Source organism: Falco cherrug, chromosome 1 (assembly GCF_023634085.1).
Source record: "Falco cherrug isolate bFalChe1 chromosome 1, bFalChe1.pri, whole genome shotgun sequence".
Classification (NCBI taxonomy): Eukaryota; Metazoa; Chordata; class Aves; order Falconiformes; family Falconidae; genus Falco; species Falco cherrug.
The window spans coordinates 87,253,183-87,279,856 of NC_073697.1; the positions used below are offsets into that span (position 1 = coordinate 87,253,183).

Consider the following 26,674-nt stretch of genomic DNA (forward strand, 5'->3'; position numbering starts at 1 on the left):
AAGAAAAGCAAAAATAGTTATGGTGTGTTAAGGAAAAAAAAAGGGGAGGGGGGACTGAAGTTGCACATCTGATGTTAAGATCTGACACCATGAACACTATGGCTGGCACTTACTGCCTAAACAGATGGTTCAGAGTAGTTTATCTCAGAGGTATAGAGGAAATTGTCGCTTAACAAAAGGTACTAAGAAAATAAAATACAATTAAATATTCCTAAATTTTGGCTAAACAGCATTTTTCTATTTTGACACCAACAGCAAGTTGTTTTCTGCTATAAATCAATAATTTCAATCTCGATGCTACTTTTTTTATAGCAAGAAAGCTATCTTAAGTTTTAATTTTAAATATTGATCAAGGCAGAAAGTTCCCTTGGCAAGCAACTACTGTTTACATCCAAAGGATTTTCCCAAGAGGCATCCAATTGATGAATCTAGTTTTTGCCAGCTAGCAACACAAAAGAAAGTCAGACCAAATAAATGGATATATTAATTCACCTCCAGTCACATCATAAACTAACCCCCTTTAGGCAGATTCCAGAGCCAAAAAGGAATGCACTCCATGGAAAACCAAAGTTTTGGTTCTTATTTCTATTGAACGGCATCTGCTTCTCAATACAAAAGGGCAGAAAACACGTCAACGTAAGGCAGAATGACTCACTGAGCATACTGACTGATGGTTTCTGGATGAATACCAATACCTGTACCACACAAAGTAATATGGAACCTATAAAGTATGTATAAATACAAAAAGCAACAGAACTTCACAGTCATCTTACTGGCCTGAATTGCTCTCTTTCTATTACATACTGAAGGTACTCAAAAGATACTGATGTTGAATATGAACTTTTAAAATTAAGGGCTGTAATGAGAGAGAATATTACAGCAAGTTTAATGTTTGGGAAACTCACTGTACATCATCATCACACCCAGTAAAACTTACCTAGAAGCATGGATGCTTATTTTGTCTGAAGCTTTTGGTTAAACATTTCATACACATGACTTATGTAATTAAAAATTAAAGTGAATTAAAGTTTTAGGTGATAAACTAAAATTTTAACATGACTGTCAATTTAATACCTAAAATTTTAACTGCAAGCAGATTTGAGGGAGGGAGAAGGCTAGGACACTTACTAGAAGTTCCCTACTCTCCAATTCATAGCACTACTTGTTTTACATTGATACAGGAGTATAACCAGTTTGAAAGCACTGAGATTTGATTTCCAGCATTTTCTGAAATTTTAAGTACTTAATTTTAGAAGAAACAGCAACTGAAGATCTTTAAGTACACCTTATCCCCAAAGCAAACTGATAGGCATAAATAACTGCAACGATACCTTGACCTCATCTACCCACACAATAAAAAACAACTGCACCTATTCACAAGCTAGCCATTTCTGTCAAAAACTTAGTGGAAAAGCAAGCAGTGGTAGCCATGGAACAGAGCGCTGAACTAGGCAATGGACAAGAAGGTACTGTCCCTGGGAGGAAACAGGACAAAGTGGCAATTCAACATCAACCAGAAGCTACAGAAGCAGTTAAATTTCAGTATTAGTACCTTCTGGATTCAGCGCACTGCTCTCTTGGCTTACAAGTGTGGACCAGCACATATTAACAGAGGAAAAAGTAATACATAGGGTGGTTAACTGCAACACTTCTGCTTCTAGTACCTGCCCATTACCTTCCAGGCTAAATTCAAATCGTCAGTTTCAAACTGAAAGCCCTAAACATATCTACCCTACTGCAAGAAGGTTACAGCTACAACTGTGATGCCCCAACAAACATGATTCCTCTTAGTTTAAATGATAAAGTAGAAGGCAGGACTTTCAAACTCTGGATTATAATATTTAATGATTTATCCTATACCACATTATAGATCACTAGCAAAAGGTCCATGACTACAAAGCCCAGATCACCTGACAGCCTAAAAACAAAGGGTTCTCAGAAGATTACGTTAAGTCCTCCAATGGGGAAAGTCATGAAGTTAAACATTACAAAAGCATAACTGAACACATAATACTGACTTGAGTTTGTAATCCATATAATGGCTACAAAAAAAATTTTATTTAAAAAGTCATAGAAACAAGTCTGTTTTAGCTAGAACCATCTTTACCTGTATGCATTTTTTGAAACTGGTCGGGGGTCAAATTTGAATAGAAGGATGCACATTGAAGAACTGATGTTTAAATCTCACTTCTTCCACAAAGGCTCAGTGCAAGGTCATTCTGTAATAGCCTACAAAGTAAATAAAGATTACCTATTATACTGCAAATTATAAAAAGATAACCTTGCTTCTCTGCTTAAGTTGGAAGATGGCAATGTTCTCACTCACAGCTCACAATAACAACAAATAAAACAGGACTTCCAGAACAGATTTGTTTCAATGAATGGTTTACTACCAAAATTATTAAGGTAGTTCTTTCAAGGTTATGCTTGGCTAACTCAGATTTTTTAAAAAAAGACACAAGCATCAGGAAAATTCTGACTAAGTCTAGAGTACTAGCAATACATCAAAGAGACTATTATGTAATTTCCTGCTCATTATCAATAAAGTACCACTACTTCCTTCCCCACCCCACCCTCCCAAGCAAGACAAAACGCTTCTGTTCAAATAAAGGAGAAAACAGGACTCAAATTGTTGCAGAAGCTGGGAAAAGCCTGATCAAAGGCACTCTCAAACCTGTAAATAAAGTATACTTTAGGCCAAGCTCTTATTAAAATCCAGGAGAAAGTACTATTGTTTACTATTGGGGAAAACATCAGCTACAAATAAAAATATACTGGACCAGAGTGTACATTTTGATGAATAGTTTCCAGCACTTGCAATATGTTTAAAATTCTGGCCATGCTCAGATGGCATGACAAATGTGCTTTCTATTTCAAAACCACGTAACAGCTTTCAGATACTTTGTGCCCCAACGAGAATTTTTCAGTAATAAAACTGCATCCTGATCCTTACTTTTTGTGGCTGCTAAAACAATTATCAGAATGCTACCAACCAACCAACCACACATTACCATGTTTTACTGCTACCAAGATTTTCTTCCATGCAAGTTTTCAAGGTAGGTGAAGAGGGGAGGGGGACAGGTAGAATTCAACACCACAGCCCTAAGGCCATCTCAGCAACTCAGTGACTGATGCAACTTCAGTTCAAAAACTAGGATTTTTAACTATACTTCCAGATATGTAAAAAGTGTCTCTCTCTTGCTCTTTAATTTCCATATAATTTACCATGAGAGATACCAGGAAACAGATGACCTCGACTACATTCCATATTACCAGAAGCCACCAGAAGCATTACAAGTGTAAATGCTACAAGTGCAGCATTTACACAGATTTTTTTAATTAACAGCTTGCCAGTAACTGCAGGCTCCTGTTAAGTCACAGTTCAGCACTAGAACTAGCCTGCTGTTGCTGTCATGGCACGAGTTCAGTCTTGCAATCTAGTATTCTGCAAAGAGTTGCAGGACTAAACAACTCACAAAGAGGTGCAACACTCCTGACGCACTTGCCAGAGCACAAGAAAACTAGCGCAAGGGAGTGCGTGTATATATCTCGATCTAAAGATTTTAAAGTATTTTAAATTCTGTTCTACGACAAAAAGGAACTTCCCTTCCAAGATTACTTCATAACCTACTAGCTAAGAGCAGCAATAGCCTAGCTATCCCAACTATTTTCTGTTTAACAGATTACACAGTAAGACATTAGAGAAAACAGAATTAAATCAAGATGCAGACTTGAATTTTGGATAACTGATTTGCCAGCCAGGTGTTTAAAAAGATCAATAGCCAGCTTTATTTAAAAAAATCTAATCAGATTTTGGAAGGTGTTATCACCCTTTTCAGGCTCCTATTGCCGAATTTTCAGCAGACTACAACCACACTGGACCCATACAACTGAACTACCAGTTCCAGAAGGCCTGGATCGTCTATATACAGATCTTGTTAGCTTTTCACAAAACTCAGGATCTTGTACCCCAGCTGTTTTATGTCACTAAGCATAAATAACACTGACCCGTTCATGCCTTGCACTCTAACTCTTAAAAAGAAACTGAAGCAAAACAAAATTACAGTCACAGTTCAAATCACAGAGCACAAATTTCCTAGAGCAACAGCTTATGAAATAGAGCACAGTGCCATTTCCAGGTAATATAAAACATAATACAGCTGTAGGTATTTTTGAAACCTTTTACATTTACTTTTTACTTTAAATTTCTGATGCTGTCCCAATATCCAAGCAGTATCTATAAGCCATAACTCATCTCAGTTTCCTTATTCAGGATACCATTTCTTCTTTCAGAAGGGATTTAAATTGCAGATCTTCCTATTCGTGATTTCTCCTCTGGAACACGACATTGTTTTTTATTCTGCACAAGCTACCTTTCTTTTAACCTTGTCTTGCTTTATGTCCTTCTCTCACCTCCAAACCTACTTTGCTTTGTCATTGGACATTTATTTTTCTGTCTCCAGAACATGGTAGATGTGTTTCTTCAGGACTCAGGCTCTTCAGCATGCTTATTGTGCAGCCAGAACATAGTCATGAGGATTATTATCTTCCGCTCACTCAACAGCGCCTTCCAAACAGGCCCCTGCCATACACTTGTCAATCCAGCCAGCCTTGTGGAGGAACTACTCATTGGCTAACTGTAGGAACCTGAGGTATTGTCAAGTCTGGCAGATTTTCCCCATCAGAAGACTGGACCCCCAAATAATCCTCTCTGGGATGCACAATCCTATAGCACCGGCATCCAGCAAGGTTAGAGCAAATAACAGTCACCCCTCTTTCAGGAAAGATACAAATCTCACAGTGGTTACTGTTCATGTAACTTAGTGCACAGGCTACACAGAAATCAAACAGGAGATTCCACTCCCCACCTCACCCCTTCAAAAAGGGAATCTTTGCTGAAGTCATTACTGATGAGAGACTCTGATTAGGACAGACTAGACCTTTCAAGCCCTGCTCCCAACTTCACTGTTGGAACATTGCAGTAAGTGTCAAACTATGAACAAAGATTGATTTTAGCTGACTACTGCTCTTCTGTTCCTCAAGCAACCTTCCCACAGACAGCTCCACAATAAACGAAAACGGCACCCTGACCTTGACAACAACTTGACTGAACATAAAACTGGGAGCAGGAAGAATGTCAGTGAACAACTGTGCTGCACCAGACTCAGTGCTGAGCAAGACATCTTCCTTCCTGTTCCAAGTTCAGTAGGTGGGAAGTTCTGTACACAACTGCTCTCCACTCTCCTCAGCCCCTGATAGCTCAATAAGAGGTGCAGGCCGTGTTTATAAGCTACGTTGTAAAGATGCAAATAATATGCTGCACCAAAAAGGAAAAGCAAATGAGTTGCCTATTAACAGACTATGTTAACATTAGCAGTTAGGAAAGCTAAAGCTGGTAATAGCATTTGAAGAGGCAGTCTTTTGTGTAAAGTCATATATTTGAACACACAAACTAACATACGTTACTGAATCTGCTACTGCTAGTTGTGCTTGTACCAAAAAAAGTGCTAGTGATTTCAATTATGCAGATTTCAATTTTACAGTTCAAATCTTTGGTTTTCCTTCTCCCCCTAGTCTGCAGCCTACAGGGGACGTAAACTTTTTGTCTCTGAACCAGAAAGCTACTGGAACCAAGCATTAGCCAGCGAGTCATGTGAGACACTGATGATGCCGAAAGCAGTACTGCAGAAGTCTCCAAAAGCAGCAGTGGCACAGGACTGATCCTAATCATAGCTCTGACAATTCAGGTTGCAAAGTACTTCTTGGAAGCCCACAAAAATTGTTGTTGGAAGCCCACAAAAACAGATTATGTTTGCTAAAATAAATTACAGAATCTCAAAGAGCTTCAGTTTGTCTTTAAGAGATGTGCTGAAAAGTTATATTAAAAATCTAGATAGAGTGATTTCTTGCCTTTTTGTTGAGCAACTTGTTATAAAAATACAATAGTGACTTAAATTCAGTTTAATAAGCAGTTCCATTGTAATTACAACTTTGCATGTCCTCCAGAAGGTAAAGGGCTAAAAGATCTTCTTCCAGTCTACAGCTGAGAAGTACCCATTTACAGCATCAGCACAAATATGGTAGGTAATCCTCAAAATCTTTTTTTTTCTTTGACAAAGTGCAAAGCAGCATACTTGGTGAAAGCAGGCATATAAAATACAATTTTAGTGGGCAACTGTCACTGACTATTCTTGCTGACTATGGAGATATGAGTCCTAGTATTCATTAGGTGTCCTGCCAGATAATCAAATGGATTACTCAATACAAAACTGTTGACAATCACTCATAAAGACTACTATTTTAATAAACAGGCTTCAGCCTCCATTAGCTGATTTATTGAAGCTATTTCAAATAATCAATTCAGTCCAGCTGTTTGTACAGTTACTGGTCAACATAAAGCTTATATAAAAGTGACCAGCCAGAAAACAGCAGCAGAGTAAGTTTGTCAGACTCACCACAGTTATCTACAGGGACAAATATTTTCAACACTTCAATGCCTTTCTAGAATCCATGTTCATTATTATGAGGTACTACTGCTTTAACAGAAGTATCTTTTTGTCACCCCATCAACCCTGCTTGATGTTATTACAGTTCTTTTAAGTTACATTTGGGCTTTGACTAACTACAAATACCAAAACAGCATTACTTATCTTGGGCTCAAGCGTAAGTGTTTATAGGTCCTACATAAACAGTCCAACTTTTTTTTTTTTTTTTTTAACTCAGAAGTGTTTAAGCCAGCTAAAATAGAGCTACTCCTTAAAATAGCAGCGATACTTAATTGGCAAAGGATGCAACCAATGCATTATGGTATCTTCTTTAATCAAAGCTGATGTTGCATTTGCGACACCTGTTGTGTTTTTATACCCAGGGCTGGATGTTAGCCTTAAAATGCTTACATGAAAACATATTGTAAGTCAAATTCAAATTTGGATATTCTGAAATTTAAGACAACTAACAAACACTAAGAGGAAAACAACCTGAAGAGAGGCTGTCATAGACATAAATACATAGATTTTTAATATATAAAAAAAAAAGTCTTCATACAGGTGTAATTCTTTCAAGCTCATATTCATGTAACAGAGGGTGCTGCAACTATGGGAATGAGATAAGCGTATCGCACAGAGCTAGCATCACAAAGCAGATATGCTCAACTCAGCCTTCTTGTCATTCATCGCCCACAGATCAAGGAGAGGAGAGGATGAAAAAGATTAGGTCAGCACTGGTTTCCACACTTGCAATTTGATCCTACAGAAAGTCCAAAGCTTGATCAAAAGCTGACTTTCTAGCTCCACTTCAGCAGAAAATGTGTCCTCAGAAATATTCTTACAGACACAGGGGGTGGGTTTGTCAAAAAAGCAGAAAGTTCAAATAAAAAAGGCTAATTTGTGGCACAACACATGCCTTCTGTTTTTCTTTTATGAAGACAATACAGCCGGAATATACATACTGAGCAACATGGCAAGGCCTGCAGAATGGGGGAAAAAAAACCCCTTCGCTCTAAGGCGAAGACACGAAAGATACTTTCTGGATAATGAGATTTTATAAGACAACAGTTATCAAGGATGACATGACAGCAACAATCTCCTATTTCCGTAATATGTTTCTCATTTGCTGTCTAACTTAGGCCTAATACACATAAACCAGCTTGACAAAAATTACAAACATCCTGTAATTAAGCGTTCTGCTCCAAATGGCACTGCTAATTTGGAAACAACATTAAAGTAACTAACATTCTTATGCTATGCTAGTGCACTGTTAGACAGTACAGTGTGTTGTTTTGCTCATTTTAACTATCTGTTAAAAAGCCCGAGTGGATCCGTGCCAGCATAAGGTAGCATTTAAAGGGACTATCAAGAGACCAAAACATGATAGATGGTGTATGTTCCTTTCATAGGGTTCTACCATCATTTGGTTGATTAGAAGCAATCAGTTCACAATTTGGCATAAAACCATTTTACTCTTAAGAACTCCCAGTAGCCGCCTTTGAAAAATGAAGCCATTTGTTATGTATTTTGTTTTCACAAATGAAGCATCATAAATAACATCTGTCAGTTACTGCAGTGATCTCAATTGCTTCTCAACTGATCCAAAACTGTTGTTTAGGTGCAGTCTAAGAGACAGCTAAAGATCATTAGTCACTGGATTCTGATAGTTTTATGTACCACAACAGTAACTTGTAGTCAGCAGAGTCTCAAGCTATTTTACTGCTTCTTTTGAATTTGTCCAAAGTAAACTGAGAACTACACACCTCAAATGCCCATGAAAGAATAAAACTGGAGGCATTTTCTTCCAGTAGCAGAATGAGATTTTTGGTTTTATACTGAACTTCAAAATAATGGAAAATAAGAGATGTTTGATTAGTTTTTAGAAGTACTCTACCTTTTTTTTTTTCCTCTCACAGAAAAGTGTCTCACAGATGCATTTTTAAGGCATTTTACTGATCTGCTTTTGTACTTCCTGTGTGTAGCACATGCTCCTGTGTAGTAATAATAATCATTCAGGATAAAGATGAGGTGGAATAGATAGATCCATGATTGGATGCCTTTCAGATTGCTCTGTACAGAGACAATTTATAACGAACCTAGGGTTTGTAACCTTACCAAGGTGAAGAGTCAGTCTTCACAGCAAGAGACAGCAATGCAAAGTAGAACACTTACGAAAACAACAGAAAATAACACGTAAGTTGCATGCCATTTCCAAGTTTAATAAGCTAATTTTATTTTCAGCTCCTCAATTTTTCCTTCTGGTATCTTAATACACTAAATCCACTATACAGCTCCCAAGAGAAAGAAAGGCCAGTAAACAGCACCTTTCACCACACCATGTTTTGAAAATATCTGCAAGGGATGGAGTAAGGCAGCCTTTCCCCCAGTTTAAGACTGTTAGCTTCTCCTCTAACACAGATCTGCAGACCCAGAGTCTTTTGCTAGACAACTTCCTCCTTTTAGGCAAAGACTGATATTTTTAGCTTTCACAATTCTTAGGTTTTCTTCAACAATGAACTAGCCAGGAGTCCTTTTTTGGGGTAAGAAGCTCTATTTTCCATTCCTTATACACAGAAAGTCTATGTTACAAGTAGCTGAAGGACATATGTACTATAAGAATCATTTATCCTTTTTCTATCTACTCTTAGCTCTTCCCTAGCGATGTTCCGCTAGACCTTCCCAGAAAAAGAATACTAGTCTATATGGATCTTCAACCTGACCCAGTATGGCTGGTCTTACATTCTTAATCTTAACTTCCTTTGATGGAAGTGCTGCAATCACCAATTATAAGTGTGGGTTTATTCCCACTCTTCTTACCTTCATCTACAGTAACTCTGACCTTACTGCCTACTCTGAACAAAACTTAAGAGGGCCCATGGGCTGACACACACCCTGCAAACCTGTGGGGAAAGAAGGGACCAAGAAAAAAACCCCCACAAACCCCCAGAACTTAAGTAGATGAAAAAAGTCCTACAAGTACCCTTACTCAAAAAAAAATATTTCAAGACTGCAGATACAAAATGAACACTGTAACACAAAAAGAGTTTCAAAGCTATTGCTTTGAGTTCAAACAATCCTTCTAGGAGACATAAGGCAAGGACAATAGAATTTTATTAGTTCTGCTGTTAACAAAGTTATCTATTTAATTGTAATTTTAACGTACTCTAAAAAAAGCACATCCATAAAACTAATTTGGCTGATCACTATCAACATCCAGCAGGTTCACTTGGAATTGCTCTCACAGGAGCACCATTCCTGTCTAGGTCTACCAACTTTAATGCAGGTATGTTCTATTGTCTGATTGTTTCCACTTTTGAGAATTTAGTTGCTATGGTGGTAGCTGTCCTCCTACTGACTCTGGAACAAGCATAAGTAGTTAACAAGAGAGGTGGGTAACCCCACTGAAGCGCTGCCAAACATACCAAAACGTTTACAAACAAAAATACTAGCCCACTCTTTAGCTGCTTCATTTAAAATTTTAACGGAGTATTTATAATGAAAATAGATAGCGAGTTGGCTTCAGTTAGAGCAGGGATACTGGAATCTCTGTATAGCCAGGATCAACTCAGTCAAACTACTACCAAGAACCGTAAGAAACCTGAAAACAACTCAACTAAAAAAGTTACAGAATGTAACTGAAAAATGTCAAGTTTCTGTTACATATTTTGACATTTTCAGAACAGCTCGATATACAGTGGAGAGCAAGCTGGTGATCGAGTGTGTCTTAGAGCCACCCGCATCCCGTTAACCTCATATAATCACAAAACAAGTCTCTCCAAAAACCTCGTGTTTTCAATACCTGCAAACGGAAACATCATTAGTTTTCAGCGTCTTTCTGTGACTATTTTTTGAGAAATTGCCACTGAAATGATCACCATGCATTAAAACGATTACGTTCTCAAACGTGACAGAACCGTGCGTGACACAAGCACCAGCTAGCCACCGCCAACCCAACAACGAAGTGCCATCGCATAATTAAGAAAACAAAAAATGGTTGATAATTTAAAGTATTTCAGTAGTTGCTCCTGAGAAATTTAGGTGAAAAAAACGTTTTCTGAGCACAGGACGCGCAGAGGCGGCGTTCTCCTTGGCGCCGCTCGCTGAGGGGAGGCAGGCAGCGCCAGAGCACTGGCGCCCGGCCCGCAGGGGCCTGCCCGCCCGCCACGCAGCCCCCGCTCCCCAAACCGAGAGCCCCGCACCTCACGGCCCGGCTGCGCCCGCCGCGGGCTCCGGCTCCCCACGCGGGACAAGCAAAGCCACTCCAGGCTATTCTTGTCTCTGGCCCCCGCCCGTGCCAGCAAAGTACGAGCCAAGAGAGGCGCCGGCCTGCGTGGGACAAGGACTCTGGGCAGCGGGGCCGCACCAGCCCCGTGAGGGAAGGGCCCTGAGAGAAAAGCCCGCCAAACCCCGCACTCACCCAGCTCGCGCCGCGGGCCCCAGCACATCCCCAAAGCACCGTTTCCGGGAGCGCAGCCAGTTCAAAACAACACCCGGCCCTATTGGCTGCGGGCGCCTCGCCTCCCCGCGCGCTATTGGAGGGAAAGCAACCCCGCCTCTCCTTCTCAAGCTGTCATTGGCTGGTTTACACACACTGCCCGGTGGGTGCCGCCCGCTCCCTTTCCCCTCAGTGGCCCGGGCGTCGAGGGGCGCCATGAGAGGGGCCGGGCGCGCCATCACAGGAGCTGTGGGTGCCATGAGAGGGGCCGGGGGCTCCTGACAGATGCTGTGGCCGTCATGAGAGGAGCTAGAGGCGCCATGAGAGGCACTGTGGCTGCCATCACAGGAGCCATGACTGCCTGCTCCCTGCCGGGCCCTGAGGAGAGGCCTGCTGCACTGCCTGAGGGGAACCCGCCATGGGGTCCACTGAGAGGCGATGGCGCTGCATGCTAGGGGTCACCTCTGACACAGTCCCATATCCATGTCCACCACAGTGGTCTGGAGAAGTCGTTTCTGATATTGTATAGTCCATGGGCTGCTTCTTGGCACCTCAGCCTGTTTCCAGTATATTTTGTTTCCAGGTATGAAAAAATAACATCAAAGGCCTGGTCTGAGCTTCAAAGGGCTCGTACCTCTGAGAACTGATACACCCAGACCTGGGCTGTTGACAATCATAGCGAGTTTGGATGTAGCTACTTACCAGTTTCTATAATACAGTCTCTGCATGGGATGTGTGCTAACATGGCTAACTTCAGGAGAGATTCTGCTTCCAGAAAGGCCCAAAAGTCATTGAGCCCTGAGCTTGCAATGGCATGAATTCAGGCCAGGACAGCTTTCCTGAGGATTGAGGAAAACACAATCGACAAAGTCAAATTTGCTTTCACTTATTAAGCACAGCATGCATGATCAGAACTGATAATTAAACATCCAGTAATTTACTTAGACCTGCAGATTTAGGCTGGGATTGGATCTGTGCCACCTTTTTGTCCTCTCATACTGAAATATTAACTTACTTGTGGGTTTTTCACACAAGATTTTGAACTTTATTTCTGACTTTTTTTTACGGGTGGCAACACAAGAGGGTTTCAGTGGAGCCTGTAAATTAAAACTGTTTTATGGTGAAGCCTATAAGGGAAGACCAAAAAAGCCTTGACAGCTCTTCTAGATTCCAACACTGATAAAGACAGTACACGCAAGATATGGAACACTAATGAAAAGAACTCCCAAGGGTATATGAGTGTGTAATGTGGCTTGTGAGACAAAACCTTTCAACCTAGATGCAGAAAACCTGAAGTCAATTGTTAGCTTTACCACCGCTCTGGCATATGACATTGAGCAAGTTCACCTCAACACTTTCTTTCTTCATTGTCAACAATGGAATGATACCCTTGACCTTTGCAAGGTCTTTTGAGATCTACTGATGAAAATTGCTGGGTGAGTATATTATCATCATTTTTTGTACTACTGCTTTTGAAGCACAGTAATAGATTGTAGTTATTACCTAAATATATGAACCTTGATACATATAATCCTAAACCACATTTGTTTTCAGGTACAGTGTTGTTATTTAAAACAGTTATCTGATGAATAAGCAAATTATAAAAATCTCTTAATCTGTTACACCAAAATTGGTAAAATGCATGCGTATCAAATATGACTTATTGTACTTTGCTGTCACTGTTTCTTGAAGTATAGACTCATCACTGTGACCAAAGATTATTTAGCTTCTATGCTTGGCACTCATTAAAAATCTTTAGATTATATAGGTCTGCAAACCTTCAGTAAGAGTTATGCCCATGGGAAGAAGGTAAGCTGTCCATAGCCTTAAAACTTAATGGCATTAGTTTGTACCGATTTTTAATTTTTTTCATTATTTTTAATACATATGGGAAATTAGAGTAATTTTAAAACATTTTTAGGTTTCCCAAAACCAGCCCACTGCAAGGACTTGTGAACTACTGATTTGGTGGCTGTTCAGACGCTTCCTTCTATTTCTTGTGTCTACTTTTTGTTCTGCCGAAAGCAGCTCGGTTATTGTTGTCCCTTTTAGACCCTGTCCTAGGGGATCTGTGTATAGCTCCCACTGTTTGTCAAACTCCAGTACTCTGATCCCAAGTAGGCAGTGATTCTGTATCCACTTTAAGGATCTTTAATGAATTAGACAGTGGCACTGGCTTTCAGCACAGAACCTTTATTGGAGAAAGCTAAGAAACAAGCTGAAGCTTAGTGAAAAGCTTGCAGAATTGTCCCGAGTTTGTCTCAATAACCAAGAGTCCTGAAATTTGTTTTAAAACTTTGCTCTGTCTTTTAAGTGCTGGAATGCATGTTGTTTGGAATGTATAAAGCACACCTTAAATGCATTTAAGTAACTTTTCCCTCAGAGTTCTCAAAAAGTAGTTGCTAAAGAGATGTCAGTGACCTACGCAGAGTTTTCTAGAGATCAGTTCCTGCTGCTCTGATCCTACTTGGTATCTCTACCAATTGTCTAGATTATGCAAGATCTTTACTAGTAAAATCTGTAGTTTAGTAGATGAGTGGATAATTCACGACTGATTAGTTGCAGAATCATCTGATGTGCCCAGTTAAATCATCCCAGTCCAATATAATGTGCTTTTAATGTCAGAAAACACGAGCAAACATATCTGGAAATAAAGAATGCAGGGATGGGGGCTAGCTCTGCCAAAAGTACTTCAGAAAAGAATTTAGCTGTTACAATGTTTCAACGTGACCTCTCCAGGTAATACTGTGGTAAACTGGACTAAACTAGTCCTTTAATGTATAAAATGCAGCATGTATAGGAGCGGCAAAGGAGTGCTTTTGTCCGAAGCACTGGTATCACTGGCACACTGGCACCACGGTTAGGGAGGGCAAACCCACTGGAAATCAATCAGAGAAGGAACATAAAAATAATGAAGGGGGTAGACAGTAAGGTATAAAAGAGGGCTGTAGGAAGCTCAAGCCATGAGTCTGAGAGGTGACTGGATCACAGCCCACAGACCGCTGCAAATAGCGAAAAGGGCAAGCTGGACAAATCCATAGGGACCGTGCGCCAGCATTTCCTGGCTGCATTGCACCTGACAAGGCCTCTGTCACAGCACGCTATGCAGACATCAGCCGGGCCTGGAATCTCCCGCCCTGCAGCTGTGCAAAGCACCGGTTCGTTCCCCAGGCGCAGCAAGCCTTCAGCCGTGCTGCAAGGCGGAGGGCTCAGCGCTGCAGGCCGGTTCGCGCGCTTTCGCGTACCCGTCCGGTGAGGTGAGAGCGGTCCCTGCTGCTCCTGCCGAACGCACATGGCCAGCGCCCCGCTCCCGCGGGCAGCGGCCGGCAGCGCCGTGTCCCGTACCCCGCTCCCGCCCAGGGCTGGCGGGCAGCGCCTCACGCTGCGCTGCAGCGGCTGCACCGGCCGTTCCCGCCGACCGCCTGCCGCGCTGCTGCCCCGCGCGCTCGCCCAGGGGCCGGGCCGCCCCGCGCGGACGGACATTCCCGCCGGCCAATGCCGCGCCGAGCGAGCGGCCAGTGAGCGGAGCGCGCCGGGAATGCACCAATGCGCCTTCAGTTGCTGGGCGCGATCGCACAGGAAATGCCCAATAGGAAAATTCGCGCCGCGGGGGCAGCGCGGCGGTCTGTGTGTCGGTCGCAGGCCGGCGGCGTGAGGCCGGGGTTGCGGCGGGGCTGCTGTGGGGGGGGAGGGTCGTGGTCTCGCTGCCTTCCTCGGCCCGCCGGCCGCTGTGGCGGGGGCAGGCGGCGGTGCCGCTTACCTTACGCTGGTACTTCCTCCCCCCCCGGTGTGAATGCTGAGGAGCGATAACGCCGTGCTGAAAAAAAAAGAGAGAAAGATGAAACCAGCACGGCCAGAGCGGGAAATGTGTTCCCTTCGCCCGGTGGGCCTCTCCTGAGGGACGCTCGGCCGGGGCGGCTGCGTGGGCGGTTATTTTCCGAAAAGTAATTTCGGAAGGTCATGCATTTTTCGGCGTTGCCCTTGGACCTTTTTTTGGAGCGGCCGTGGGGCTACTGGGCAGACCCTACTCACCCGCTGGTCGCCGAGCTGGGCTGCGGGAGCGGGGCCCGCAGGGCCTGATGGCAGCGGGTTTACGTGCTTTGTAGAGAAGAAAAATTCCCCCGTGTGCTTTAAAAACGCAGCCAAAAATCACAGTAGAAAAGGTAAATGCAAGAAAAGGTAAATGCAAGAAAAGGGTTAATAATTGCTTCCACCTCCCCCTCCTTCCCTCTCCCCCCCCCCCCCCCCCCCCCGGTTTGGATAAAGATGGTCTTGGATACCCTTTGTAAATAGGAATGTGGAGGTGGGAGGGGAAAATCAGCCCGACTCCCTCTACTATGTCGTCTCGGTGGGTAAGAAGGCGATAGCGGGGCTGATGCAGCCCGGGTGTTACCCCGGGGGATCGCGCGGGGGGACGGAGGCTCCTTCCGCGGGAGCCGGGCACCCGCGGGGCCGCGCCGGAGTGGGGAGGGCGTGAGCGGCGAGCGGGAGCGGCGCGGAGGGGGCTCCTGCTCCCGGGGAACGGGAAGCGAGAGGGGAAGACAAGGGGCTTTCGCTGATATGCTGCTCAGTGGTTGCTGAGTATTTTATTGAAGAGTTGTGTGTGGGGGGTTTCTTTCTTTTTTTTTTTTTTTTGTTTTCTTCTTTTTTTTGTATGTTTTGTTTTTTGGTGTGTTTTTTATGTGGGTACACCCACCTCCTTGAAGCCAGCAGAAGCAAGGAAAATAAGCTGAGGACAGAGAAATAAGGGAAGACGGAGGAGATGGTGAGCAGATCATTGGGTTGGGGGGAATGAATGAGGCTGCCGGGCTATTTTCTGTGAGAGGTTCTTGCAGGGTGTAGTACGTTTGGGATGATTTTACATCACGATTGCAGACTGGCTTGCTTTGTTTGCTAAAGATTGCTATTTAAGGTTTAACAGCGGTTATCAGCTTATTGTGAGATATGCAACGAGGAGCTGATGTATATGAATGGCTAAAATTATATACGCAAGCCACACACACAAGCAACCCCTAAACAAATCAACATTGTATTAATCCTGTAATATGATGGGCAGCTCTTGACATGGAGGGAAGTCATTGCTCAGGTTATTTGTGGCATGCATAAGAGATGAATCTCTTTGTAGCAAAGCCCAAACAAAACTAACCTATTTCTTCACAAACGTGAAATCCATTACAGACTTATAAGCCAAAGTTAGGGGTGTCTTTTTCTTTTCATTTTTCCTGCAGTATTGCTATACATGATTAAAATTGAATGTTTGCAAAAACTTGATCAACTCTTTAAAATGATCACTTCTAGCATGCAAATAATAAAGACTGTCTTTCTCCCTTTCTCTTTCTTTTTTTAATGTAAGCACTTGTTTGTGTATGTGGAAGGGGGAATTATTATAACAAGTACTTTGTGTTTTACAGTGTACTGTTGTGCCTTAGGTAGGTCACAATACAAAATGTGATTCTTAGCATGTTGAAAAAAAAAAAAAAACCAAGCAGATTTTTTTTCCTATCAAGTAAAACCTGTTTTTATACTAATAACATCTTAACACTAGATACAAGTTTGTGGGAAAAAAACCTGCTATTTTTTATTAATGGGAATGCTTTATGATAAAATCATGGTTCTAAATGACAGAATATTGACATTGGCTGATTGTATCTTCCTGTGGATGAAGTGCTGCAGTCTGTATTAAGTACATTAGCCCTGTAAGGTTCCATAAATTTAAACATACTTTGTTTACAAAATTGTGCAGGACTGCATGGTGCAGTAGTAAAATCTGAAATTTTAGTGGCTTTAGAAATGTTGCAAGGCACTGCAAAAGAGAAAAAATGCAGCTTAATATTAAATCTTCCGTGGAAAGAAAGGATTTGTTATAATAAAGTAGCACAGGATATACATGGTGACTAAAGTAACTGAAAGGGCTGGATAGTTTGGCGTTTCTACAGGAAAAATAAGTTGTGAACTATGCTGTGATCTTTATCATGCAAGATATTTGGATGGATGGCAGTTATATTTATTTTAAGCAACATCTCTCTAAATGCTTGCCTGAAATATTTAAATTATATGCTCCATTAGGCAAATGGATTTATCTTCCCATTACTTGGCTGAAGGAATGTATTAGGAGGGCAGGGTTTAGAAGAACAATACAGTTTGACTGCATAGTTTCACTGCATAGTCCATCCTCATGTATTGTTCAGAGATGCATAGAATGTATTGTATTTGACATTGGTGTTCTTTATAAAGTTGACTTTGCTGATTTTATTTTTATGCCATAGTTGCTGTCAACATAAATAACTGAATTTCAATTACTGCAACCATACATTTGACCTACTATTTAGCTAGAATAGATGAAAATTAGTTCCTTTCTTTGATTTTCATCTATTAATTAAAAATCTCTGCAATGGATTTCAGTCTCAGCAATTTTTAGTACTGGAAGAACTGGTAAGAGTTACAAATATAGAGAGATTCCCATTATATTGAGTTAGGACGCTGCACTAGAAATGGCAAAATTCCTGCCATTTGCTTATACTTCAAATTTTGTACAAACTGCAGTTGAGAGAAAATATCTTATCCTGCAGACCATCTGCATGGATATTACAGTTACATAAAACGAAGCTTCTGTATTTGATTTTATGTAATGCAACACATGATTTCTGTAGTGATTTTGGTGGATTTTGGTTAGTGTCAGAATTGATACACTGTGAGGAAAACCTGTTAGAATTCTTGTGCTACTAGGTTTATAATTTGTTGCTGTTAATATTTTACTGTGTGAGTATAAATCATTGACACAGACATTGTAAACAAATGCTGTAGAAGCTAAGTGTGAGATCATATTTAGCTTATGTCTTTACAGTTTACCCAGAGTATGACAGTATCTTGTCTAGTGTGAGTGCATTCTATTCCTAATAGCCATCATAGTAATCTTCAAAGCAGAAATGTTCGGTCCAATTTTTTACTTTTAATGCCTGTCTCTCCAACAGAAGGAGGAAAAAGGCCAGCTCTAGGGTTGCGCCAACATGGATAGGGAAAGAATTTATCAGTTGTTGCGTGCCATTACCTTATTCAGACTTCATATGAGTCACCTGGAAATTAGCCTTGAGACTTCTGTTAAGATTAAAATCCACGTATTTTTAGAAAAAGTGTTCTTTCCATAATGTAAAACATTTAGCATATACCTGTGACTTGGTAAACATATTTTCTTCAAAGGCATTAGCAATATCATGGGTTTAAGCATTAAAGTAAGAACAAGGAGATCTTGAAGTATGCTGTGTAAATTCCAGGCAGGATGTGGTCTACGTGTGTGCTGAACCAAGAAGGTTAGCCACCTGAACATCTGAAAAAAGTAGCAACCATCTTCAGTAATAAAATGGTTTTAATTTGCCTCAGCTCACTTTTGTAAAACAAAGCCAGACCCAAAAAACTGTGGTGCAAGTTTTTTTCATGGCGTCATAGAATGATTTGGATTGGAAGTGACCTTAAAGACCATCTAGTTCCACTCCCCTGCCCTGTTCAGGGACACCTTCCACTGGCCCAGGTTGCTTGAAGCCTCATGCAGCCTGGTCTTGAGCACTGCCAGGGACGGGGCATCCACAGCTGCTCTGGGCAACCCGTTCCACCACCCTCTTCTGTTTCTCATTTGTCCTTTCCACTCCTCCCCTCACATTTTGCAGGCAACCCAAAACAAGCTGTAAAGCTACTTTTGGTTCTGTATGCTGAAGTTCTAGAGGTCTAGATCTTCTGCATTAGCTTAGGTTGTATTAATTTTAAACAGTATGTAAGACAAATAACTAATTTTAGTGAATCTCACTCTTTCTGTGTGTCTGCTTTTCTGCAACATTGTAAGAACAGGCAGCTCAATGTAGTTATAGCCAATCTTCTGGAAGGCTGGCACTCCAGCCTTTAGCAGTCATGTTTTCAAGAAGCGGTGTTTTCGTTGTGTGGTGTGTAAATGGCTAATCATTCAATGGTAAGCGGACTGCATGTCTTTTTCATCATGAACTTATACAGACTACATTAAAAAAATATTTTGGAGTCCTGAATGAGACTTACTGACTGCCACTGTTTTTTCAGGATAGTTTGACGTTTTGGCCCACCAAAATATGTGCCTATCTTGGGGATAAAAAAATGTGCAAGAGACCTAGTAGGAATGTATACATGGGTGGCATTTTAAAATACTTTAATCTCTTGTAAGGAACACTTCACTTTAGTTAATGAAGCTTATATTTAGTCACTACTCGTTCATGCAAAGAGCATGTATGAATATATTTTCTTACAATAGCTGTCATTACTGGGAGCATACCAGTATTGAAACAAATGGTCTCTTTCTGAAAAGAATGGATCTTAACTAAGGCAGGCACCATTATATCCCTGAAATGACTGGCTTTACTGATATAATTTTTTTTAAACTGCTTATCAAACTTTGTAAAAGTTTATATTGTTTATACCCTCCTATTTTTCTATGTAGTGAAGTTTTTGTTGTCCAATCTAGGTAAAATTGATGGAAATGTCACTGGGTCCAGGTAAGAGCCATCTGAAGTTGGTTCCAAGAAGCTGGCTACAGTGAAGTCAGGGGATCTGCCTAATCATATCTTTCAAAATCAGGCCCTCAGAGGAGTTGACCTAGAAAAACAAAATCAGTGGGTACTTCTGTAGATCTCTGAATCGGTATTTTCTCAAGCATAGACTTTTGGCACAAGATAGAAACCGTTTACTAGCAGTAGTACACTAAGGAAAGAGCCTGTGGGCCTGAGTATGTGCAGTTCTGTATCTCTCCACATACCTCTGTGTGAAGGATATCTTGGTCTGATTCTGCAAGTCTTAGTCAGCTGATATTAATTACCATGAGACAAGTTGAGTGATTCTGAATATAAAGTATATTTATAAAAAGAAAAATTGTAATATTTAGATCACAGATTCCAGGCTGAGTAGCCCAAGAAAGTAATTTTCATCCGACACTTGTCTAATGGTGATGCTGCTGGTAGCAGTATAACAAGGTACTACGATCCATTAAGAACACGAGCAGGATTGTGCTTCTCTGCTTCACTCTCCAGTTTATATTGCACTAGGAAGACCTTTTTGAACTACATGCAGTATGCTTCATCTCTACAGATATGATGGCTTTCTTGGGCAATTTAGGATCTTTTTTCCATAAGGTCCTTTACTGCAGCATCAAGTCTTCTGTGCATGCTTCAGTTGATGATGCCTATAATCATGGTTTTCCTGCATCTTGGAGCATGTGCATTTTGTTTCAGAAGGTGCAACAGGGTTTCTGTGAGCTACTGTGTGGAAATATGTGAGTGCACCACTAATCTATTCGTTTGTGATTTGTAGGTCAGGGAGAAATAGAGATTTTGCTATCAAAGCAGTATCATCTCTTTGCTGCTTCAGTGCTTACATGACATTTCAAGTTGGCTGAAGATTAAAAGGATGTTGTCAAGGTAGCTTTCACAATTTCATTTTCATTATTTATTTTGTTTGCCTTGTTATTGCTGTCATAAGCCATTGGAAGCTTGAAGTCTAGTGCCTTGCCACCAGGCCTTTGTCCTCCAGAACAGTTACTGTTTAGTTGCTTATGGTTTATTTAAGAGTTGTGAAGCATTTACTGTCTTTTGAAATACATTACTGAAGAGTTACAGCTTAAACGTTGCAAGCAAGTGAGAGGGAAGGTGAGGATATTGATGCTGGGCTGGTCGTGACATTGTGTGGTTGTGGTAAACTCAAAAAATGTCATCTTTTCCTTATTTGTTTCAGAGTGTAAGGATCTGGGAGTAGACTTAGGCATCAGTGATTTCTTTGCACAGTCATCCTTGTGAGTGGGCTTTCCAGGGTATTGATACCAAGACCTGTGCTCCTAGTTGGATCTATTTTGAATTATGTGATATAGTATTAGAGATGCAGTGGTATTGACTGACTTTGGGGTGCTGAACAGTAGCTTGATTTGGAGTACTGGCCACAAAAATATCTTTGTAGAATCTGGGCTTTGTATCACATACGCCTTTTTTCTTTTCTAAACTTAATTCCCCCCCTTATTTCTGCTGTCATAAAAAGAGTGATAATGAGGGGGGTTTTGTATGAAAAAATGCTGCCTTAACTTGTTGCTGTAAGAAAGTCTTCTGTTAATTGATCTACATTCATTGCAATGTTTAGTTAGTGAAAGTAGAGCTACTGTTTCCATTAACTTAATTGCCTGTTCTTCATCTGCTCTGGCAGTGTAATTTCTACCCATGAGTTGGAAGCTTATCAGCACAATTCCTCCATGGAACCTTCTCATCACAGTAAATATTCTCTATTTAGTTTGGGTTATGTAGTAATAAAATTTTAAGTAACTGCAAGTCAGGACAGTGACAAGCGATTGCACAGACTTTTACTGGATTATTCCTGTGGTCAAGAAACTGTATGGCAATGTTTAACTAATCAACTAATCAAGTGTCTATGTCTACTGGATTCACAGCTTGATGAGAGCTGTACATATTAGTGATATTGGGTAGACTTATTTTTGCAGGTTTTAAATGAAAAAAACAATAATTTTTGGCAGTATGCAGAGTATAAAAGGTTGCAGAGATTCCCCAGTGAAAAGTGAATTGTAGAGCGACTTGAAATACAGTTCATCAAGCACAGACTGTCTTGGGGAAGGAGATTCTGATATGACACTTGGGCTGGGAGAGCTACAGTAACTTCAGGCATGTCAGTTAGATGTCTGAGTTAGAAAGGGCAGCCACTTCTGGCTGCAAATAAAGCCACTGGATAGAGACAGACTACTCTGGAGGTTGATTCAGGCTGTGAGTTTGAATCAAGTGTTTTAACTGGCACTTTGAAGGAGCGTCTCTCTCTGCTGAGAGGCAAATACATGGATAGTGTATGGAGATTGGCTTCCTAAATAAGGATGCATGTCAGGTGCTGAAAGTGAGATGGCATGGCTATTGTTCTTGTTAGGTACACATCAAATCTTTGAAGAACTTTCATGTGGTGGGTATTTTTATCGTTCATTGATGGGTTGAATTTTCTTTTAGACAACTGTTCATGCTGACCTCTCAGCTCACCTGACCTCTGAGGTTAATTGTACGAGGTTGAAGGGGAAAAAAATAATTATCATTATTTTGTGCAGTTGTCAGAACCTTGAAAGAATTCGGTTGATCTTTGGTTGAGTTTCTTGTGATGTGTATTGACGTAACATCATTGATAGGATTCTAGTAGAATCCATAAGCTTGCTGCTGCAAGATTTTCTGGTTTGCTCTTCCTGGGAAAGAGATGGAAGCCTTAGATAAAACTGCATATGGAGAGAAAGGTGGCATGAGTGTTACTTAAGGTGTTATACCGGGCTGGCTTGTCAAGGAAAATCCCTCTTAGCATGAACAGGAGATACATAGGAAATGCAATTAAAGTGTCTCACAAAAACAGTGTTCCTTTAACGTGGTGTGGGTCTCTTCCACTCCCCACCCTTTGCTTCTCTAGAATGTGTAAAGAGCACTAATTATTGGTGTAGACATTTTTAATGATGTTCTGCTCTTTCCTTTGACACCTAATCTTAACATTTTGTTAATCTTCTACAGTGGTTGAAAATGATATAAAGATGACATTGCTGGTAACAGGAGGTCTTTTGTCTTTCGTATCTGGATCTGTTTCTCCATTTTGATAGGCCAGTGACAATGTGTGTTCTTTTATTATGCGTCTACTCTGAATTAATTAAAAGAAAAATGCTTATATATGCATTATATAATAGTAGTGTTTTATACAATTGCCATAATAACATTATCTATATTTCACTTTTCAGTACTTCACAGATCTTTGGCTTATGTTTTGTATTCTGCTGTTGTATGTTGCTGTCAAGATTTGATTTAGAAATGAACTCTATTTTAAAAAAGTGAAATAATATAACATTCCTTCTGGAATTCTTTATCTAATGCAAGGAAGCTTCAGTCATGTTGATCAGTAAAATGACAATAACCATTTGTAGAACTTCGGTTCAGTTTTGCATAACAGTAACTGTATCCTAATAATGGTTCCAAGTTATTGAAAGCATAGTTTTATTGTATGCAGTAGCTATAAATTTAAGAGTTTTCCAGTATGTTGAAGACATTTACTCTTCTGCCTGAATAAATACCACATTTGACTTTATTTTATCAATGTAACGTCAAGTACAGTCTCAAACATGATTCCTAACTTAAACTGGCAGTGTTCTTCTTTGCACCACAGACTGGGTCATACCATGCTGGTATTAACTTCTCCACATATTTTTAGACTGGTTCTTCTTTAATTCAGTGTGACAATGCAAGTAGTGAGTTATTGACGGCAGCTAAAGTGAGACCATTATGATTGTGATCAATAACACACCTGCATAGAATAACAACTACTGCCAGGGACATATTTTGTATTGATTCAGAAATTTATGCTGTATCCACTACACTCAGTCTGCTACTTCCATAATTTATGTAATAAAATCTCTACTTTACAGAAGCTGTTACTAAGTTAAATACCAAGAAATGATGACATATCAAGATGTAAATTACATATTGAAGATTTTACTACAAGCAGAAATAGCACTTTTTAAATTCCTGTGGGTTCTGGTTCGGGACCAAGGCACTTCCTTACTGCAGGCTGAGAGATAATGGAAGTAAAAAACAGTGTTCCCTTTCCTGAGGCAGAATTCTAGAGGTGGAGGGTACGATGCTGTTTTTAATGTGATGTGGCGATGGGAGCTGATTAAATTCTGTAATCCAGAAATTTGAAACCTTGGTAGAATTTCTTTATCAGTAACAGTAACTCTTATTCCAGTTCTGTCCTTCAACTGGAATGTAATTTTCTCTTAATGCTAATACATCTCCTTTTGTGGGTACCTTCCAGCTTGAGGTATTCTATGATTCTATAGTCTTTCTGTGTCTCTTAATAGAGGAGGAACACATTCTAAAAGATGAATGTGATCCTCTGATTTTCTTTTCCAAGCCTTAAGTCAGTGAAGTTGAACAGAAGGTACAGGTTACGACTAAGAATTTGGGTATACCAGTGTTACTTGAAAGTAATACCTAGCTTCCTGGAGGTACGTTCTTATTCCCTTACTTGCTAGCCCTCTTAATTGTGGTGTTGATCTCAGATTAGCCATGAGTCCGATGGAAAACTGTATATTTATACTGCACAAAATAAAACCTCTTGGTGGGTTTTAAGCATGACGAGAAAACCTAAACAATGTATCACAAATAATCTTGGTGTATGAAGCCTATGTGAAGCTTCCGTTGTTCATACAGATACATGTACGCTTCATTAATTCTTTATTTGAATGTCAAACAGAAAACTCATATTTGTAAGTATTGTATGCACTGTTTTCCCAGATATACAGCCTTCCATTTCTGATGGTGTTACCATCTTTATATCCAAATATACCCACAGTCTGTCAACAGGAGTAATCTCAGTGTATTCCAGAGAAACATGAATGTTTTCAAATTTACTGCTCTTCAGGTTATTAAATAAAATCCTAGTTCTTGGTTAACTTTTATATCTTATTTGTTGCCAGTCTTCTCTTTAGTGGCATTATACCAAAACTCTGTCTGCTGTAGGAACAATACAGTATAAAAGGTCTGGTTTGTGCTTCAAATGTTCAAGGCTCAGTACTAAGACGTTCAGCATCAGGCCTGTTTAGTGAAACACTTCCATACCAAGCTTGGACTAAATCTAACCAAATTCAAGTAGGATATTGTATTTTTTTGTGTAATAGTATGTTACATGTTGTTTTGTTGCTTAATGCTGAGATAAAACTCCCAAAGTATGACAAATAAGAATCCAGACAAAATAGTGTTCCCCAGACAATTTTCTCAGTTGGTTAGCTCATGAATGATATGCTAGCTCTTGAGAGTATGTTTGGTGCTGGTATTCTGCTCTATACAGAATGAGGATATTTTCTTGCAAGAATATTTGCTGCATTATCTTTTTTATCAGGGTTTCATGATGGTATTTTCCTTTAGGTGATAAACAAGAGTCTTCAGCTTTTACAAAAACTACTTGCTGTGTTGGCGGTGGGGTTTCTGAATCCCAACCCATGCTGTCTGTCTGTTCAAGGAAGTAACCACCTCATTTCATTTATGACACCACAAATTACTTTTCACTGTTTTGAAGCAGAGAAGCAGTATGATAATTTGGAGTTTCAGGAGTTGTAGTTTTTAACGGACTGAAGAACTAAGGTTAAACAGAACTGAAGCTTGTTATATTCATTTAGCTCTTCAGGAAGATCTAACATGACTTGTCTAGTTGTATGCAGCCCAGTAATAAAATTCGTGTTTTGTATTGTTACAAGTGGTTTTTAAATTGAAAATGAACATAAACTCTAAATATTATTAATTGTATAAAGGCTAATCTCTTCACAATGCTAGGCAATTATTTGCACTTAAATTATCAGTAGATAATACTGGATTCTGTTTTCGAAGGGATTTTTCCTTCCTGAGTGTCTGAACACACTCTTTTCCAAATGCAAAATTTTGATTTTTCTGGACAATTATCATTGCACATTTTCTAAGCCCTACTGAGGGTATGGAAAACTCACAAAGGAATTTCTTGAGCTGTTGGACCTTCTGCTAACAACTAGCAGAGGTCTGATGAAGTTTGCAGCCTGGCTTGCTTAGATTCCCTTTGAAGGAAGATCAATGGTGATTGAATCCTGAGTAAAAGGAATATGTGAGAAGCTCTCTGTGATTTATAAATAAGTTGATACTTTGGCTGAGACTTTTAGTGACTTCTTACGAATTTAGGTCCACATTCTTAAAGGGATTTAGGCACCCAGTGCCACTTTAATTCCATTATATTTCTTTACAATATTGTCACTGAAGCCAAGGGACTTAGGTTTAGGAATCCTTCCAAAGGTTTTGCATGTAGAAATTTCCTGGACTTGTATTTGTTATGTTTCAGCTTTGTTTTCAAATAAAGGTGCATTAATTTGGTAAGATGTATTGATAAGCATGTTTAAATTATTGCAGTTATTTTAAAAATGCACTCGCAGATCAATTTCTTCAAACTACCAAACTAAGGAGCATTTAGCATAAAACTTGATTTTTAAATGTAAAAATATAGATGTATATTTGTATACATTTGGATTTGAAAGACCTGAGGTCATACAATAAACACAAGGATTCTGTGGCCTTTCTCACCATGTTTGCGTAAAACTGCACTCGCTTTTGAAGGCATTTAGTACATTCCCAAACCTGAGTAAAAGTAGCAGAGGTACTTAGAAATGTGGAGAGTTTCAAAATACAAAGTTCCCATTTATAATATTGTAAACTGTGCAATTAAGTCCAATCTCCAGTTGAGATTGTAAAATTCAGAGGATATTGAACATACACAGTTGCCTCAGGCTGTCGAGTGGACTGTATTGCCCACAATTAAACAGATGAATGCACAAATAAGGATAGGCATCCTTCCAAACAGTTCTGGCTATATTTAGCAAATTCTTCTCATTTCCCTCTCTGTAGGAGGGTAGTGATGTTGGTAACATTAACATTGGCTGATAAAACTGTGTCTTAAGCCCTGTCCTACAAGATGTTTTACTTTCCTGTATTGTTTTGACCTTGTATTCTCTCTCTTTTGGAGAGATTCTGTAATTTTCTACCTCATTTTATGTATCAATATTTGAAGGACTACAGTGCTACTTGTTAAAATGCAGTAATCTATATATGTAGCATACCTTCAGAAAATACTGAATTCACACTTTGATTAGTTTTCTTAATTGATATTTGCATTTTCCTTTCATAAACTTCTATATTTTCGAAATACGTATTAAAGTTGA

General features: G+C 40.1%; 2 protein-coding genes across 13 annotated transcripts in view; one reads left to right on the forward strand and one right to left on the reverse strand.

Moving 5' to 3' along the window:
* The window catches only part of TANGO2 (transport and golgi organization 2 homolog), a 41,795-nt gene extending 27,452 nt beyond the window's left edge, over nt 1-14,343 (reverse strand). For 2 of the 5 annotated variants that reach the window (XM_014285100.3, XM_005445214.4), the window contains exons 1-2: nt 10,903-10,996; nt 2,108-2,229 (exon numbers count right to left, since the gene is read on the reverse strand). In XM_014285100.3, coding sequence (XP_014140575.1) covers nt 2,108-2,163 — 56 coding nt within the window. In that variant the 5' untranslated portion in view covers nt 2,164-2,229; nt 10,903-10,996. Of the gene's footprint in view, nt 1-2,107; nt 2,230-10,902; nt 10,997-11,622; nt 11,761-14,165 lie in introns of those variants that run through there. The other 3 variants (XM_027813947.2, XM_055703896.1, XM_014285097.3) reach the window with 3 other exon arrangements.
* Nucleotides 14,344-14,593: 250 nt separating this feature from the next.
* The window catches only part of ARVCF (ARVCF delta catenin family member), a 290,084-nt gene continuing 278,003 nt past the window's right edge, over nt 14,594-26,674 (forward strand). For 2 of the 8 annotated variants that reach the window (XM_055703729.1, XM_055703739.1), the window contains exon 1: nt 15,462-15,685. The gene's annotated coding sequence lies outside the window, so the exon portion shown is untranslated. Of the gene's footprint in view, nt 15,084-15,455; nt 15,686-20,241; nt 20,349-26,674 lie in introns of those variants that run through there. The other 6 variants (XM_055703669.1, XM_055703658.1, XM_055703748.1 and 3 more) reach the window with 6 other exon arrangements.